Below are 19,769 nucleotides of genomic sequence, written 5' to 3'. Positions count from 1 at the left end.
TTACAATCAGCTTTAAGGTCTGCTTCGTTCCAGCTACCCTTGTTTGTCCTCTGCAGTCTGTCCTTAGACAGCTGAGATGCCCCAGTGGGTTGAAGGAACATGCATTTATATCACCAATGTGGTCATTAAAGCTCTCCAGAGTTTTCATCTCACTCCAGCCCTAGAAACTGACATTTTAAGCTGACTTGCAATTAACTGGCTCACATTTGGGCTGGGCCTCCAAGAGGACCATTACCATATGCTAATTTGGCAACTGAAGGCTTGGCGAATTACTTAAGAGGGTGAACTATATGTAAGTTTTATTACTGCTATGGCAGATGGTTAATGACCTTCAACAATGATAAATATTTTATAACAACCAAATTCGACAAATTCCAGGCAGGGGTGCTGCAAAATGGCTAGAAGGAGACAAATAATTTAACAGCTCTCTGTCTGTGTGGAGCTCAGAAACATTTTAAGGACTAGACTACATGGGCCCTCATATCACATGTTATATTCAGGCCACATATTCACTAGTCGAACTGTTTTAATACTCAAAGCAGTTTGTTTGTTTCTTAAATATGTATTAATTAAAACTGTTACTATTATGTATGCAGAAAACATACAAAGCTCCCAGAAGTATAGCTTGGTGATGAATTATTATACCTCCTCCCACGTTGCTGCTTATGCCTTGCGTTACGTTAATGTGAGCAATGAAAGATAAGAGCCTTTTCAGTCATCTTGGATTTCTTAACAAACTGATATGTCTTTCATGAAACCATGGTGATCTATAATCATTTCGTTATCTTTAGTGGTGCACTCGAAGCATAAATTCATTCATTACTGCTGCGTATATATAAGACTAGTGATATTCTCAGTGTCGCCTGCTGATAAAGACTTCTCTGTTATAGTTCAGTGCTCTTACTATCAGAATCTCTTCGGAAGATAGACAAATCACTTCAGTGGCTTCTGTCTCCGTTTATGAAATTATCCTTTCAGCTTAAGTGCTCTGATGAATTTCCTCAAAACTGAACAAAACTAAACTTGTATGTTCTTCTCTCATGTATTTGTAATTCTCTTTTAACATGGACAGAGAATAACGCCTGCCTGTGCAGTGTAAAGTAGTTTTGTATAAGATATTCTAAGCATGTTGTAAATTCAAAGGTCAAAAAGGTGGCACTAAAATAGAACTACACGTTATTGTCGCATAAGCATGAGGGCAGGGAGTTTGTATTTGTCTAACAAACTAACATAATAGTATTATTTTGTTATGTATGTGGACGTCCTCATTGCATTAAAATGTATATTTTGAAATTGTGCGTACTTTTCTGTCAGATTCATAAAATCAGGCCGATAAATCAAAAAGAATTGATGGATGGCAAGAAATGTGTACAGACAATAAATCCCATTGACTGGTGATAAATGTGTTCATAGACCTGGTCCTGTAGCAACATGATCTGGTCATAACTGTAATTTGTTTAGCACTGTTTGCAGCAGGACTTAGTGTTAATTAGCAAATATAGCTAAACTAAACTAACAAGGCAAATATTGTATCACTTCCTCATAGCATCCTGACATTATGACTTATTTCAACCTTAAATTTGTTTGCAGAAGCTGTACTTGTTAAGTACGGGCTCCAAAGTTTTGACAACATACCTGAGTTTCTTTATATTTCCCACTGACTCAGAATCACAATCACAGGTAATGGGTGTGCCAAGATAATGTGATTCCAAAAGATTTATGACAATCAAAGAGTGAATCGGCCGGGGAGATTGAGCCATTTCACAGACCAGGGGATAGACATCACTATTGCCTTAACTGCAGCCCCTATTTCCACTTCTCATTGCAAGAGAGAATACTGATTTAAGCTATCATCTTCAGACAGGTGCTCTTATAGCCACCATCCATTCCCATTAGGCCTCAAACAGAGCCACTGATCCCAGTAGACAAAACAGGTCTAGAAGAAGGCTACCTTAGCAAAGCTGCGTTAATGTTACCTCACTGAAATGTATTCACGCAGGACCATTGCTCATGCCGGTGTAGTATCCACCTTGGATTTTTTGTTCTAGTGCGTTCAGAGAAATAAGAAACACCAGCGATTCGGTTAAGACGATCGGATTTATTTAAGGCAAAACACTGGCATACATGATAAAATATGCTTACACATGCACATCTGCACCCAGAGGATAACACATGAAAGCATTATAAACATTTTCTCTCTTGTCTGCTATGGAAATGTGCAAGATAATGTGGCCCTTCAGGAGGAGATGCAAGACAAACGCAATACAAAGTATCCGGGGGGGGTTCTGCGGGGTAGAAAAAAAAAAAAGATTGATCGGAAAAACACAAACAGCATTCTCTTGCCTGTTTCTATTCATCTCTCATATCTGCAGAAAGTTATTTGTGCAGTAAAATAAAGCACAGCTTCTAATCACAGCATTTAAGACACTTTCGGTAGCTTGCAGGCACACATACCCGCACAATCCCATTATATATGACACAAGGCGTGCTAAATGGCTAAGGCCTTGAATTTAATGGTTCATTTGTGCTCGGTGCCCAGTGCTTTTTTTACTATGTGTAGTAGTTCAAAGCAACCCTTTGTTAGGATTGAATGCAATTTGCTTCTTAGGTCTTCACATGTCAATGACAAATGTTAGGCTCAACACTAAATTAGGGCTTTGTTTCATTATTTCGGCAGTCTGTTTTCATTCCACCCTGTACCCTGAAAGACTGAATGCAGCCGACAGATAGTTGCTATATAAATCGAAAGTGAGGAGTGGTACGTTAATGAGAGGTGCTGCAAGATTGTCAGGGTGTGACAGTGATTACAGTTGACACAGCAGCGATGGGACTCTGCTGCCATCTGCTGATCAAACCCTGAACTACACAGTGGGCCTTTGTCGTTACTTTTTTATTTAATAATTTATTTATCGAATTCAGTACAAGACTGAGCACTCAATAAGGGCAACAGAGTGGTGTTCTCCAGTAGCAGAACAAAAACCTTAGGCTAGATGTTTCTGATCTGAATTTCTGAACCTCCTTTAAAGACGACAGACAACAAACACACACACACACACACACACACACACACACACACACACACACACACAGGAAGCAAAATCACATCACCAAGCACATCAGAGACTGGTGACGTGAAGCCGTGTCTCTTCTGCTCTGACAATGAGTTTGATTATTATCTCTTATGATTTCTATAGGTCACTGTTAAATGTTTCTCTCCCACACTTTGCTGCAAGTAGCAGTAATTTGACAAGTGTGTCTTGTTTTCTAGTTAAATTAAATTTCAATGATCACTTTAAAATTAAAATAAACTTTGTAGATCAATAGAATAAAAGTCCAGCAAGAAGCAAGGAAGTCATTTCAACCACATGATTTTTGTTACTTGGCCATTAGTGACAACTTTTGCAAGAACATCTCTAACACCAAAAGACCACAGTGAGTTCTGCAGTGAGAAAGTACGGCATGTGCTTCCCTTTTACTAAAGGTTTGCAGTACATGGAAAGACTGCGTTAAATTTGGCCCCAGGGTTAAAACATTGGATTCATAGTCCCAGTGAAAGTGATGTGAGGCACGTGTTTGACTTTTACTAACCTCAAAACCCACAAACATGAAAGAGAATTTAATTAATTCCTTAAAGCTGTCTCGTGCTTTTCAGGTCAGCTAGTCTTTGATGATTTGGACCAAAATATACCAAAAGGATATCACATTTTTTAATTTCCCCTTCATGTTTTGATGTGTCACCTGTTGAGGACGCCATCTGGGGAAATCTTGTAAACCTACCTTATCGCACCCACCTGGAGCGGGACCTGCTCCCGTCTTGCATGTTCACTTTGTGATTAATGTTGACGCTGTGTGTCAAATGCATCACTGAGTTTTAGTTAGTGTCTCATATGTGTTTGCTCGCCGTGGTCAGACATAAGGAATCATCTTCTTTCTTAGTGATCTTAGTTCTTGCCTTTGAGGGAAAACCAGGGTTCAGAGATCAGTGCTGATAAAAGCTGGATGGGATTTCCGCTGAGCACTGTCTTTCACATTAAAAATGTTGTCACCCGTGTGTCAGATGTTGTGTTTCACTCAGTGATGAATGGTATTCCTCCCATGGGGAGCATCCAAAATTCCCACATATGACGCTGTGGCTCGCAGTTGCCATGGAATCCAGTGAGCCTGCACCGCCGCAACATGGGAAGTTTGTTGATCCTCACTGTCACGTACGTTCTTTATTAAATTATGGAGTGGTAGCAGAAGTGATGGTCTCTAAAATGTTTATTACTTTTAATAAGATGGTATTACTGCCATTAAAAGCTTGCCTATCTCATGATCAGTGTTTTGGAAAATTGAAGGTCAAATGCAGAGTGACCTTTTAATGGTCTCATTTATTTCCTTTTTTTTTTTTTTGCTAACAACAAGATCAGGAATTTTTTTTTAACTGATAAGACATTTTTAAAATAATGACCCTTTACCAAAAGGTTGAGACGTGTGTGTACAATAAGAGTGCACACATTTCCCTAAGGGGACAAACAAAGCACACACTGTGCTTTTCTTGTTATGTTGCTGAGTTTTAGACACGTGATGCTTCAGCTGCACCTCTTCACATTAAGATAAATCAAAGTTGCATACAGTATATTTAAGGTTGTGATTTATTTCTTTACTTAACATTACCCAACAGAGTCGAGCTACTTTCTCAACAATATTGAAAATTACTAGTTGCACCACTTATCTGACTTTCTGGAACAGATTCATTCGTCTTTTACCGTAAGTGCTTCTGGCATCTAGCAGTCTTTGTGTTCTGTCATTTTTTTTTTTGCGTTATCTTGAATCTTTTTGCTATTATTTTATTCCGTTTTGACAGGTGTTTTTTTGAAGAACAGAAGGTCTAGCACTCCACCTGTGTTAATGACTCACTGCAGCTTTTGACAGTGAGCAGCGCCGGGCCTCTTAAAGGAAGCTGGTTGCTATGTGGGTGGACATTTCACGCTGGCTTTCAACAGCCTTGAGCGGGTTTTTAAAGCATTTAAAATGATTGTTGTACTGCTGCGGCTTCCTACATGTCAAATCAGAGCTAGCGCACCATGAAACTGTCCTTATGCTCATTTAATAAGCTACCATTTCTACCACCTCCACTCACATGTAAAACACGCTGTTTTGTTTCAAAGGTTTGGAAAAAGGCTTTTCATGAAAGGGCTGCATCAGGTTAAACCCTCCAAACCAAGTGGGAGGATTTCAGACACAATCTGAAAACATGCAAGAGAATGAGGTGCATTTGTCATTTGGATTACAAGACTATGTAAATTCACATTCATCTAGGTCCTTTATCCTTGTAGTGTCGCAGTCTCACCTCTCGATGCTGGCACAACCCCTTCAACTTCTGTGCCCCAGTTCTTCTTTATAAAGATAAATCAAGAACAAGCACAAAGGTCGATTGGAGAAAAGGAGTAGATACACCGGAACACCAGAGCTGCTTAATTGCTGCTTGAGATGAACCTGTAGTGCTCCATTGTGGAGGACCTGAAAATGTGTACGGGTAGAGCCCGAAACTGTCTCAAGTACTAACTGCTGGTATTTATTGTATGTATCAATCATTGGTTGATTCTCCTGTGAGAATTAAAAGGAAGATATTCCCAAATGTTGCGACAGATTTAATGCCGCAGAAAACATTAATGCAACACACACTGATGAGTAAGAGTTATGTCAGCACTAAAATGTAGCGTAGAAAAATGCTGTTACTCATGATGTGCATGCTTGTTGTATGGTGTCCCTTGTGCCTTGCTGAGTACAGTCAACGGGGCCACCGAGGTCTCTCAACTAAATCTGACAGACAAAATGAGAAAGCAGACAGTGAAATGAGCAACTTCAATATGCAGCCAGTGCAGGAAGTAGCTGCTAAAGGTCAGATTTGATTACTTTCCTGTTGGCAGAGCATGAGTTCTTGTGTATTCCTGAATATCTTGGATGGATTTTTTTTTTTTATTTTATAGCTGCAGTTTGATAGACTGCATTATGGTCATTAGGTAATTGTATATAATTATATAACAATGTGAACCTGTTGCAGCCGTCTTCTCTGTTTTGGACTGGGTCGTCTTTGTGTTGTCCATTCTGTTATTCCACAACATGTCCATCTCTTTTGTTACTTCAGGTTAGTCATAAAGCTAATTAGATACAAGTTGCTGTTGCCCAACTCTGTGTTGCATAGTAATGAGAAGGATCTAATGCCCTCTGCACCCTTTGAGCTCTCGTCCGCTACAAGCAACTCTCCCAGTTTGGTTTTATAAGCGGGGCCAGGAAACAATCATCATGCACATTAATTCTCTCAGAACTTTTCCTGCACTCCCTGCAGACATGACTCATCCTATTGTAGCCTGAGTGAGATGCTCCAGCACACAAAATCGGCTAAGTGATTTATACATTTGTTCCTTTTCCTTGAGAAGTAAGTTATTCCCTGTGCAACGTGCAGGGAACACGGGAGCAAAGCAAACATGTACAGAGAGAGGGCAAAATTATAGATCCCATCAAGATCCCAGGCAGACGTCCTGTGAGTACAGGGAATTAAAAATCCATGTTTTCACAACCTGCATAGTGAGGGACCTTCTTTTTTATATAAACAGTAGGTCAGTAGATCTATAAACACAAGGCAACGTTATAAGTTTTTTATCTAGTTATGTTGTTATGAGGTTATGAGAGCTTAAAAATCTAGATCTGCACTGATTTTAAAAAATGTCCCTGAACATAACTCAGCCAGCTACACTGGTAAAAAAGACCGTGAACATGTTAAACATTTACATAAGGCTACAGAAATAGTCCGACACATTGGTTATCCCACCATCTGACAGGCACTTTGGACAGAGTACCATGTCAGCTTTAGTTTTCTAATGATCCACCTTCACAGTTCATTTCTGAGAAGAACTCAGCCAAGACTTTCCCACTTGAGTGTTGCCAAGCAGACGGAGCTCTCAACAGATGTGGCCAGATCATTTAAACTGGGCCAGGCCCAGAATATTCTTCACCTTTCCCCCAAAAATGGTCCAGTGGCTAAAAGCAGACAAACAAGTACTTTGTAATAGAAGGAGAAACAACATGGTGACATGTGTGATGCATGTTGTCTTCTTTATCGGTTGTTGTTTTGTTTTTGAAGGTTAAAGTAAAGATCACACTGCATTATTTAGTTATAATATAATATAATAATTGTCTTGCTAATGTCATTCATTGTACTAAATTGTTACTGATGTGATGATCCTGTCATTCGTATTTATTTTTTAACTGTGCTGTTTGTTCATGTTCTTCTTGAAGAGAACGGCTTGCCTGTTGGCTTGTGCAACTCCATTTAATAAATGATATGATGAATAGCGAGAAGACACCGCTGCCCTCACCACACTGACATGTCTTTCTTGTTTACTGGCACCTCATTAACCTTCTGTTCCCACTCACCCTATTGTCTCAGAAAGCAGCCATAGTTCAGAATAAGGGAAGGTGCATTAGCTTTATATGGTGTTGTTGCTTATTTCCTATAACACAGATTTCTCTTGCTTGTTGCTGGATTTCTGACAGTGTACCCAATTAGCTATGTGTCTGCCCGCGTCCTGCTGGTGCATTGCTAGCCTTGCTGTGGGCATATTTGTGTCGGTGCTAGAGAGTGCAAACTTAATTAGCCTCCTGCAGAGTATTCTTCGGAAAAATGAAACAACCTTTTTTCTTGTTGGCCTTGTTGCCTGTAATTATTCCAAGAAGAAAGAGGAGCTCTAAATGCCGTACCACACGTGTTCCCAATGTGATAAGAGGCCCTCTGTGTGATTCTGATTATAATGAAGCTTAGCTGGTTGATCCGAGTATGAATTTGTCAGTATGCTGTGATTTCTTCTTCAGATTACGAGCGCAAACTTGAGAAGCTCGATACCAGATGGGTGAAAAACACCCATCTCATACTCATGAATGTTTTTTGTAAAAGCCAGTGTGTCAGAATTAAAAATACATCCAGCTTCGGTAGCTGCCAGGTACAGAAGCCATGGAGACAGATGGGTGTATCCAGCCGTCCTGGATACACTGTGCAGTCATTGATATTCCACTGAAGCTTGTCGTCCTTGTTGCTTCATCTCCAGATGTTCAGTGGCCAGTTGACATTTGATGGTACATAGATAGGATCATGTGCATCACTGGCAGGGCTTCATAGTTGGGATACATTAGGTAGGCCTCCACCTGCTCTGTCCGATAGGTAACTCACTGAATATGCGGATCATGGATTCTGTGTCGGCTGCCAGATGGTGCCACTCGAACTGCAGCCTAAATACTGCACTATGCAAAGAGATGCTGCACGGAGCTAGAGATGCACCAAAAAGAGTCCAACGCTTCTTGTTGTTTTCGATTGTGGATCTGAATGATGCTGCCTACAAGCTCAAAACATAAAATCCAAACATGTGAGCCTCATTAGCGGCAGAGAGAGGGGAGAAAACAGTCTTGCTGGACGTCTTCCAGGCAGAGACTGGGGTCAAATGGGCTGGGAAATGCACGGGCCTATCTGGGAATTCCAGGCTGTGTACTTCCCACATTTGCAAGACACTTCCAGAAACCGGTTCTAAGTGGATGGAAATAGTCCCAGAGTGCGGCAGGAAGTGGAGTCAGCCTTCAGTGCGTCAAGATAACGGCTATTACAACATATGTTTAAATTAAAAGTTAACAAAAAACACATAAGAGTCATTTAGAGTAAAAAACGTATGCACAATCAATACTGAAGAACCTGATATTTAAATTGACAAGATGACATGACAAATTTGATTTGTTTAGGCAGGATCCAGTAAACGAGTATGAGAAACTCCTTAATGATGGATCTAAATTTGCACTTGCACTCTGTAACTGTAATGTGTACTGGATAAAACCTGTACACTGACACAATGAGTGTGCAACTGCAAATGCATTGTAACACTGACACAATTTTAGCATCATTTATATTTTTTATCAGTTATTTTGACTGTGAAACTATCAAAATGATGAAAATTGTGAAAAAAAAGCATTAAGTTTAGGAAATAATATGAAAACAGGACGGTCCTGTACTCTGTCGTGCTCCTCATATCTTACAGAGTGTGACAGCAACAGAAAAGAAAATGTGTCAAACGAGATTAATTGTATTTCCTGAAAAAACAAACATTTCTGTGGGCCGTAAGGAGGTGAATGATGAGAAGCCAGAGAGGGCAAAGAAATTAAATGTCAAGCCTCACTTTTTTTCAAATGATCCAGTTTTCTGGACATGAATCTATGACCTAAATGTTAACAATGTTGGACAGAGTTATCACAGTGTGGACCGTTATGACTCCTTTGTGCCGTCTTCTCTGAGACCAAGAATACTTTTAAATAATATTGGAGTAACCTAGATTGCAACCAAATCAATAACGACAACACACACACAAAATGGATGCAGTGAAAAGCTGATCAGGCTTTCAGAGTATCTGTGTCAGTGGACACAAAAAGGTGGGAGTACACATTAGGATGTTATTCTGCAGTTAGATAACACAAACCCTAAAATGATGTAACTTCAATTATATCAGTGTTTGTGACATTAAAGAACAACATTACAAGTTTCAGGGTTAGTAGGTGAGGTTCTCAAATAAAGTATGTCAGCAGCAGAATATTAGCAGTTTTATGAGATGTGAACATGAAAGCAGCAAATATAGTCATTTTATTTCAGCAATATTGTAAAGTATTCATTCTACCAATGTTGTCCAGTATATGCGATGACCATACACTGCATCTGTAAACGGAAAGAACAGCTGTCAGTGTCTTCAAGAAGGACGGTTCGACTAGCTGATAAAAAGGTTGTCTGAGCTCAGGCTTCTGTTCTTTAGAGTTTCAGCCTTTAGAAGAGTCATTTTGGTTTATGCTGATGAAACATAGAAAAGTTAGATTTAAAACGGTTTTTATCACGTTCATCAAATGAAATGAAAGGTTTTAAGTCGTTGTTTACATCATCATCAATTTGCATGTCGTAACTAACAATTATTAACTGTGGAGCATATATCAGAATATAATGTAAATTATACTCTGTCATTATTTTCTAAGGCTCATGGTGGCAAGTGGCTCAAAGATGTTCAGTTTAAAATCACAAAATAGAAAAGAAACTGCAAATTGTCACAATGCAGAACATGAAACAAGACAACTGTGTGTCAGTATCAACATTTTTCTGTTGATTTACTCACTATCATTTGAAAATTCAAATTTTCAGTCAGTCTCTCATCATGAACTATCATGGTGCTCTGATCAGGTGTGTGTTGTGTTGCATCCAGGACTTAGGGTTACGGTCAGGGGTCCCTACATTACCAAATAAACTGTGTCTCACTTCTCCAACATACCACTCTCCGGGAGCAGTGAATGCTGCCTCCTTCCTTGCAGGAAGTTCTTTCCTCCCTGTTGTGTGTTTCAGTGGAAGAAGCAGGGCAGCAGCTCATTAGTTTAGTATGAAATGCTGTGAGTTAGAGGGAAAGTATTGTTTAGGGTTGCGGGCAGAGGAAGCAGGTTGAGACAGTTTCAATGAGCACTCGTTTCGTCCCACTGCCTGACTGTGGCCTTTCCTGTGAGTTTTCCTGTAAACTTAGCGAGAAATAACTCATTAGCGGGGGTTTACTGTTAGCTGGCTCTCGGTCCAGACTAAATATAGACGGTGTGATTCTGGAAACAATAGTCTTCTCCACCCCGAGGCTATTTAAAGGCTCAATTATCTTTTAATGTTCAATGCTGGGTTAGAAAAAGGTGCAGGAAATATTGTCCAGACAGAGTTTGAGGAAGCTGTTCTTAAGAGGCTTCATGAAATCACTCTCTCCACTGAGGAACTAGACACGGACAGAAATAAATGTTGGGTTTTTGTGCAAAGTGTGCAATTTAATAAGTTCCTGCTATGATTCATTTTGTTCTATTTTTAATCTTGATTTTCATATGATGTGTGTGTTGAGTTTTTTATTCGTTTGGTTGTGATTTTCGGTTTTAATCCGGTTTCTTGTATTGAAGTTTGTGAAATCTTTTCTGTCCACATGTTTTTTTATTTTCTAATTCATCTACATCGGTTAATAATAATGACTAAATGCGTTGATGTTAACACTTAAAATATCTATACTGTGTGGGAGGTGACCAACTCTGCAAATGACATCAGATTGTATATTAGTAAATCTTTATTTCCATTTATCTATGGAAAATGTGACATCACATTTTCCATTCAGGTGTCTTTCAGCCATGAGAACAATCTTTTCAACCAAATAGTTTTTGTTGCCTGTCAAAAAATGCTGCTGGTGTGCAGAGATAGCAAGTAAATAATGTAATGTGTTTATGCAAGTGTTGTACATACACATATGTTCACTATCACAAGCAATTTCATTTCATATACTGCTGCCTAATTAAACCGAAGCTGTTTCATTAAGCTGTTTGACCAAGCTGCTGTTTTGGAGCCGTCACCGGTATTTTTACATTGTGTTTATGTAAAGGAAAGGATTATGGTCCAGTTCAGTCAAAGCACTTGGCAATGGGTCATTTTGGAATTTACAACCCCTTTAGTCATTTTGATATGTGGGATCGATGACCTGAGTCTTGACACTTCACTTCTATCAAAGGTAGGAACTGTCAACAAGTCCTCACTTTAGGGGATTTTCTGTCCTTGTGAGGATTTCTAGTTCTGCTCGCAAGTGTCTAAATGTAAAGAAACATCACACACACACACACACACACACACACACAAACCCAGATGCCCACATCCTGAATGAGGACAAAGACATTTAAGAAATGTGAACAAATTCACCCACTGTAACTATTACACATTGTTCAATGGGGAGGAAGTAGTCTGGAGGAAAATTAGAGTCAAGGAGTCTCCTCGTCCTCCCACACGTCTCGTTTCATTGGCTGAGAGGCATGATGTCACAGTGTGGCCTACCCTATAAAAAGTCACTCTCCCACACAGACGGCAGACCAGCTGAGAGCCAACACACTTACAATAGGGAAGATAGCTGTGTGACACACTTGTCAAAATCTTTGGAAATATCCAACATTGAGCAGGAAAAACATCTCGCCATGTGCAGAGGACTTGAATCACTGCCAATCACCTGTCTGGAGAGGTGAGACCAATGAGACTTTTTAATAAATAGAGAAAAAAGTGACTCTTCCTGCACTTTTGGAACATGCCAAATAGTTTTGACTGACTCTAAATTGTAAGAGTGCCTTGTCTTTTCTGTAACATTTTCTCCTCCTTCATCTTTGCAGGGCAAAGGAGCTGAAAGCTTTGTTTGGAAGTTTACTACAGAAGTCCGATCACATTGGACAGTCAAAGAAAAGTGATAAACAGAGGTAAGACACATTCAGATTCTCGTCTCATGCACGCCAGTGACATCACAACCGGTCGTGGTGCTGCATTTGAGCTGCTCCTAACGCTTCTCTGTTTCTGCAGCTTAAATGTGGACGAGCCTCTGAAGTGGACCGAGTCGTTTGAGAATCTGCTGTCCAGCCAAAGTAAGAGCAGTCCTCCACATTACACGTGGTGCAAAAGTTTCGAGACGAGAGCCGGATGTTAACCCTCTGTCTGTTCTTCCTCTTGTTTCCAGATGGATTGTGCCTGTTCAGAGCGTTCCTGGTGTCAGAGTTCAGCGAGGAAAATATCGCCTTCTACTTGGCTTGTGAGGACTACAGAGCAACCAAACCCTCCAAACTTTGCGCCAAGGCTAAAAAAATCTTCAACGAGTTTATTGCCTCTGATGCACCACGAGAGGTAAATATCAAATAACTCAGAGTTATAAAGGTGCTTTTTCTCTTACTTTGCAGTAAAGTACTGATAATAATTTAATTATTTCTTCCCCTACAGGTAAATCTGGACCATGAAACTAAAGCAATCACCAAGAAGAACATGGAGCAGCCCTCCCAGCTCTGCTTTGACCTGGCCCAAGCCAAAATATACACCCTAATGGAGAAAGACTGCTACCCTCGGTTCCTCAAATCCTCCACATACTTGGAGCTCAGCAGAAAGGCCAAGACAGGCTAATAGACTTTCTTTGGTCTTTTACTTTCCTGGAAGGAGCAGACGTGATGCGATCACTCCTCAAAACTCGTACTGACGCACAGCGGAGACTGGAAAGGTTCAGATGGAACAAATACCTCAGTGCAAGGAGCTTGGTGCCGGGATGTGGAGCTGTTCTGGAAACCAGAAGTTTCACACAGGCTAGAATCTGAACTGGAAGCTAAAGGACACGATGGAGATGTGAGAAGAGACAAAGCTGCAGACGATGTCTGTCTCTGAAAGAGACACATGCACTGTACATACAAGAATGTATGAGTAGCAGCCACAGAGGCATAAATGATAAAATACAGAGACAGAAGTGAGTTGGATTCACACAATGAAGCTACCACTGGAAGAGACTATATGATTATTTATTATCTATTTATTTTTAAATTAATTTTATTATGTGAATGTTTGCTGTGCAACTAGCTGGTGACTTGTATCTGAACAGTTTTTTTTTTTTTTATCTGTCCAGCATACAGACTGTGAGTGCTGTATCTGATAATGAGTGCTCTGAATAAATGACTAAAGTATTTTCCAGACACAAAAGATTACTGTTCTGTTGCATGAAAAATTCACTAAGAGAAGCGGGGATGTGGGTACTGAGGGTTAGGAAATGTAGGAGGTGGGAAGAACAAGACTTCCTCATGTGCACTGGCACAGCTGCTAACTAACAACGTGGCCTCAGAGGTTCCACTTCACAACTAAGTGACTGAATGACTGCTTTTCTCCAGAGTTAGACAACGGAAGGTATGAACCAAGTGAGGACGTTTCTGAACATGTGTCACTCCGTGTGCTTTAATCTATATTAGGATCTGTTGTGGAGCCGTAAAGACGAGGGTGAGGTTGTTTCTACAGGATTACAATAGAGCGTGAATTTAGATACATAGACAACACCTTTAATATCTTTAATTATGTACAGTCAGAAGCAGGATAGGCAAGTCGGACGTGTCATGACAGATGGTATACAAACAACACACTAACATTAAACAATGTTAACCAACACACCTAGCAACTAAACTAACTGAAGAGAGCTTTGGAGGTGCAGGGAGGTGGATTTTGTTGCTTTTATGTTTCCATTGTGTGTGCTGGGCTAAACCAACCAACCCCTGGTTCCAGCTTCTTATGTAGTGTTGTCTAACAACATCAATCTGTAAGTATTAACTTGGAAACTATAATTCCATGACATGGGGTAAACCCTATCTGCTGAGAAAGATCATCTGACATGATAAAAAGCACAAGTACAGCTACTAATTGAACTTTGAAGAGAGACAGTTTTGGTGGATCCAGTTTCTACAATAAAAAAAACTAAATTTAAAAAGTATTTTAGTGTATATAGGGATGAAACAATAGTTTTAGAAATATTATTGGCTTTCTTGCTAAAGCTTAAATGTGTAGCTGGAGCTGCTTTAACCTTAGGGCAGAGCTTACTGTAACTTCATATTTAAAACACGAATACGAGAGCGTGGATGATGATGATTAAAGTTCTAAATCGTTTTGGGATGCACACGTGTTCATTTCCTTGTTGAAAGTTAGATGGAAAGATTTGAAAACGTGGCATTTTGGAAATGGAATAAGAAAACTATATTCTGGCCAGAACACTTCTGGCCAGAATATAGTTTTCTTACAAGGCTGTGAAATAGTTTGCAGTGTGTGTGTGTGTGTGTGTGTGTGTGTGTGTGTGTGTGTGTGTGTGTGTGTGTGTGTGTGTGTGTGTGTGTGTGTGTGTGTGTGTGCACGCGTCCAGAGAACGGGTTCATTGTGCTGGGAAGCATCTGAGTGTGAGGGCCAGTCACCATGGAGACAGCAGCCACCTACTGAGCACCTCCACAGGCAGGTTTGTTTACTACCTCAGTGGCCACTCACAGCCTGTTAGTCAGAGCAGCCTCCCCTCGCTCTCTGTAAATCAGACCCTTCCATCCATTGTCTTCCTACTCTCCTTTTTTTTTTTGTTACAGCCATGGCCGACCTCATTATCACGTCTCTCACATTCATAGGAAATAACAGAGGCTTTCTGTCCTCTGCATCCCTCTTTCTCTCCGTCCTTTTCACTCTGATATGATGTGTAATGAAGCCTCTTCAGACCCTGAACATACAGCAGCATAATTGAAATTAAGGGTCTTCTTTGACTCCGCAGACTGAACATATTCTCCTCGGGGAACAGATGGACTCAAACTGCATCGACAACTATGATTTTGACCTTGTGCGCAGCACTGTTCAGGCGGCGGATGTTCATGATTCATCTCCAGTTTAAGCTTTTAAATGTCAGATCACACTTGCGAACAGAACAGAAAGAAAAAGGCATGTAGAGACCTGATCAGGCGCGGCTGCATGTGGCTGAACAGAAATCATTTAGACTTCTTGTTTTTCGTGTAATGTGATTGGGCTATCACGAGGGTGTAGTCTGGAACATTTTGGCCTTTTGGGATGAAATAAAAACACAAATAATCACAAAGCAACAGAGAGAGAGAGAAAAAAAGTTTCACCCAATTAAATGATTTTATTACACCTGGAGGAAAACTGGTTCCATGTCAACTTGGACCAACACAAAAATACAAAGATTTAAAAAACAACAACTTATGGCTGTAAGATTTCTATTCTAGGAGGTACAGGGAGGAAAAATTACAGCTTCAAGATGTGCATTTTCATGTGATGTATGTAACTGTACACAGATGGACCGACAAACGAATCTGATCTCTGAAATAGGTAAACTGTAAGTGAATCATGCTGTCTAGCACCAGTCAGAGTGTGACTGGACTTTTAACTCATTTCCTGTCCTGCCTTGCTGTTTTTCATCACTTTTTTCCAGCCAAAGTGGCATAACAAGACACGGAGCAACACAAGAAGAAGAACTTCTTTGACAGGGGTCCCCCAACACCCAGTGATGGAAGGAAATATGATAATAATACTAGAGATACACTGTAAAAGTATTATACATTCTGCACTGTAAGTATTAGCATTAAAATATATGAAAAGCAAAAGAACTCATTGTGCACAATGGCTTCATTATATAACTGGATTTGAATCGGTGACACATTCTGCATTAACACAACATACATAGTAGGCTATGCTTCAGTTTTCTACTAATCATTTGAATCTAGTAAATAACTAGTAACAATAAAGTAAAATACCACATAACCGTACTTATTACTTACTGCAAGTACAGTTGTTTCACCACTTATAATCTAAGGTTGAATAAAAGCGTCCTATCTTGCCTCCTTTTTATTATTATTTTTTTATATATATATATTTTTTTTTTTTTCATTTGACAAAGTTCCCTTTCAAGGTGAGGTTGGGACAGTTCTATTCATTGTATTATTTCAGGGCATTCATTGAAGAATAAACTGAGTTTCTGAGGTTTTAGGAGAGCCTTTTGTTGATGTTTCTAACCATAAATGTAGACGCTGACGTGCACAAGAAAACGTGGAGCCCTATAAAAAGAATTGGTAGTGTGTTTTATGTGTACTGGAAGGTATATAAGTCTGTAAAAGTTAAATGTACAAATCGAATGAAGTTTAACTTTCAGATTTTAACAGTGCAGTAAATGTTTTGTCATGTTTACCACATGAGTAAAGTCAAATTTATTAGCATATTTTTAGCAGTTGGAGTTTCTCCTGGCAGAAGAACAAGTGACTGCCCGCCAAGGCAAACCATAAATGGAAAAAAAAAACCTTCAGGGCTTTGACAACCACTTAAACAGAGAAAGTAATACTGAGCACAGCTGACGAGATCTGATGGAAGCTGATTCTTTATAAGTAAGTAGTGGAATAAAAACTACACATACATACATACACATAATAAATAAAATAAACACAGCTGTCTATGTAAATGTTTTTATTACAGTGCAAGTAGAAAGTATAAATCTTTATTTCTGTTAAATACAACTAGTAATCTTAACATCCCTGTATTAAGTAGCAGGGGACCCCCTCTCTCTTACTGTCTTCTTTCATTTCGCAGTAAACACTGATGTGTACCATCAAAAAATATATAAAACAAAACACAGAAATGGTGTCGTACATCCATATATGTAGCATCAGTTCAACTTGTGTAAAGCATCATATGAATAAATACAGAAACTCCATGTACAAAATGACTGTGTTAGCCGGGTTTAAAACACTGACTCCACACTGGTTTGACAGAAATATTCATGACGCAGGGTTCACGTGCACAATTACAAAAATGAAAACAAGAATGTTTTGAGAATGACCAAGTTTTGTTTTCATTGGCTGTTTTCTAAACATTCGGCATCATCCCGTTTATACTCCAAACACAGACAGGTCCCACACCTGGGTGAGCTGGCGTGGGAGAGGCTAAATCTGGACACGTGTTGCTAAAGCATGGACCGGTTTCAGTGGCCAGCTTTAAATGTCATGGAGGTGGGTTCATGGTGTGGCACCTAAGGAGGTGGAGCTCTGTCAAGCAGTGGCTCACTGGTAGGAGTGAGTCAGGACGCTCGTTTTGAACCATATTTCCTGCGTGCGTGGTGATTAATGTTGTCGCCAACAGGCTGGTGCAAAAACAAAGAGCTACAGTCATGGTTACCAGGTTGCCAAGGGAACAAACCCAGCACAGCGGAGTGGTCGCATCCCATCGTTTACTCTAAAATACTTAATTATGCTACGAGGGCTTAAACTCATTTACATCTCATTTGGTTTGCAAAATTAAAAAAAAAAAAAGGCCAGTACAAGTAAACTCATCTGAGCCCACTTGTTGAAAAAATATCCTCTTGTCAGTCACAACAATCTCATTACAGGTGTTTTTAAAATACTGGCGTGGAATATGAGAATACAACTCACCTGATGTTGTTGTTTCAAAGTCTGGTTTGCATTATTTCATTACCTGATGCCAGGAACAAGGCATATACAGCAAATAATGACTCACCCCCGGTGAGGTAAAGATACATGTTTGCTGTTAGTGTTAATTTCTAGGGAAGTGATGCATTTGTATGATGTTGCAATGTCGGTGCAGTATTTTTTCGCCTGGGCATTGTGTTTGTCCTACAGTCCTTCAAAGACCTATAAATCAGCAAGACTGAACCTTTTAAACCAACCAAACGAATGACTGTTGGAATATGTGGTGTCTATACATGCTTTTTCCTTCTCATCCACCCAGCGTGGGCCAGAAGAGGTGAAAGGATGTTTCCTTTAACATGAACAAAGGCAACATTCCTAACAGTGGACCTATGTGCACATACAAACACACAACGTTTAATATAAAGTGTCTGTTTCTGAGGGACTTTCACACAAGAGACTCTGAAGAATAAGAAACGTTCTTATTTATTTGACACTTTTTCTGACGCAAATGAAACAACAAATGAAATTAGTCAGTTTTCTACTTCTCTACTAGAGAGGACCCATGACTGGACCGAGCCCTCTCCCACAGTCTTTCTGTGGAATTTACTTTAATCATGGACACAATACAGTGAGTAAATTATACACAGACCGAACTGTTTACCTCCAGAAGCAGCAGTTCCCACCATTTATTTGTCTGATTGTATGCTATTTGTTTACTTTTATCCATTAGTAGGATTTGACATGAAGCAAAACTGTGAATGTCATTAACCCTTAAATGTCATATAATAATAATAATAATAATAATAATAATAATAATAAAACAAATGAAATAACGTGCAAACAGTCACAGTGACCCCAACATACTCATTAAAGGAACAATTCAGCATTTTGGGGAAATATCAACATTAAATGACGAACAGGTGCTTTCTTGAATGAGATGAAGATTGATGCCACCCTCATGTGTTTCCTACATATCTGAAGCTGCAGTGCAGCAGTGGCCTGTTGGCTTGGATCAGCTAAAGAACTGGAAACTCAGCTCATTAGAATTAGAAAACTTCAGAGGATCTACTGTTGGACCACCTGGTTCAAGTAATTGTGCAAAGTCTGTGAAGAATCTCAGTTATCCAGGTGAAGTTATTTGGCAACTGGACGTCTTTCTTGTTAGATCCAAACATTTCACTACTCATACAAAGTCGCTCATAATCAGTCTGAGACTGAAAAAAGTAGCTTCTTTTAGCCAAGCTAAGCATCTCCTCACTGCAGCTAAATACAAGCAGTAGTTAATGGCCTAGACTCCCCAGACACTGACCTTTTTTTTTTTAAATTTTATTAGGGCATTCAGAAAACAGCTGAATCATCTCACAGAAAACAGCTGTGTCATCATGCTACTAAGGAAATATTTGAGGTCAAGGATCCTTTTAAGGGCAGTGCGAGGATGAAAGGAGATGTACTGTATGTAAGAGTGAATAAGTAGTTTGTCTGAAGCACTTTATTCCAGTAACACTGGGGCTAATGTGATGCTTTTAAAGCCATCAAGTTCAAACAAAGACACAGGAAATAGAATGACATGTGGCTATCACATCCATATGACTAAGTGAGATATAAGGGACAATGTGTGTGGCAATAACTGTGTGGCTTCCACAGTAACAAGATAATTGGATTTGTGCAAAGGTCAGCTTTGTACCCAGCCACTCTGACAAACACAGCAGGCTGTGTTTATTGACCTATGAAGAGCAATGAATGCGGTTGATCTCATGGCAGCGTGCAGTCAGTCTCGTGCCAGTTTGTAGATATCAACACCCAGTTTATAATTTGCCATTGTGTCAGTTAATACAAACAGAATTTATGCCCAGTTTGGTGATACAGTGCTAAATAAGGATAAAAAGCTGTTTATGACAGTCAGGATGGTGACACTGACTCAGCAGCCTTCCTACAGTCTTCCTGCACTTCCTAAACTATTAGAGCAGCAG

The 19,769-nt window shown here is 39.7% G+C and overlaps 1 protein-coding gene across 1 annotated transcript; it reads left to right on the top strand.

Annotated features, from left to right (window-relative positions):
* Positions 1-11,938: 11,938 nt before the first annotated feature.
* Positions 11,939-13,541, top strand: rgs5b (regulator of G protein signaling 5b). The gene is made up of 5 exons (XM_026373733.1): positions 11,939-12,074; positions 12,220-12,303; positions 12,404-12,465; positions 12,558-12,721; positions 12,815-13,541. Exons 1-5 carry the CDS (start codon positions 12,031-12,033, stop codon positions 12,989-12,991), a joined length of 531 nt encoding a protein of 176 aa, XP_026229518.1. The 5' UTR covers positions 11,939-12,030; the 3' UTR covers positions 12,992-13,541.
* The last annotated feature ends 6,228 nt before the right edge of the window (positions 13,542-19,769 follow it).

Source organism: Anabas testudineus, chromosome 17 (assembly GCF_900324465.2).
Source record: "Anabas testudineus chromosome 17, fAnaTes1.2, whole genome shotgun sequence".
Taxonomy (NCBI): domain Eukaryota; kingdom Metazoa; phylum Chordata; class Actinopteri; order Anabantiformes; family Anabantidae; genus Anabas; species Anabas testudineus.
Note: the sequence above shows the minus strand (reverse complement) of the source record. Positions and strands in the feature narration are given on the sequence as shown.

Bases quoted from the DNA above. Each gene is read 5' to 3' on its own strand.
- rgs5b (XM_026373733.1), top strand. From the start codon at position 12,031: ATGTGCAGAGGACTTGAATCACTGCCAATCACCTGTCTGGAGAG. The intron at 12,075-12,219 runs GTGAGACCAATG...TCATCTTTGCAG, and splicing joins CCAATCACCTGTCTGGAGAG to GGCAAAGGAGCTGAAAGCTT. The intron at 12,466-12,557 runs GTAAGAGCAGTC...TCTTGTTTCCAG, and splicing joins GAATCTGCTGTCCAGCCAAA to ATGGATTGTGCCTGTTCAGA.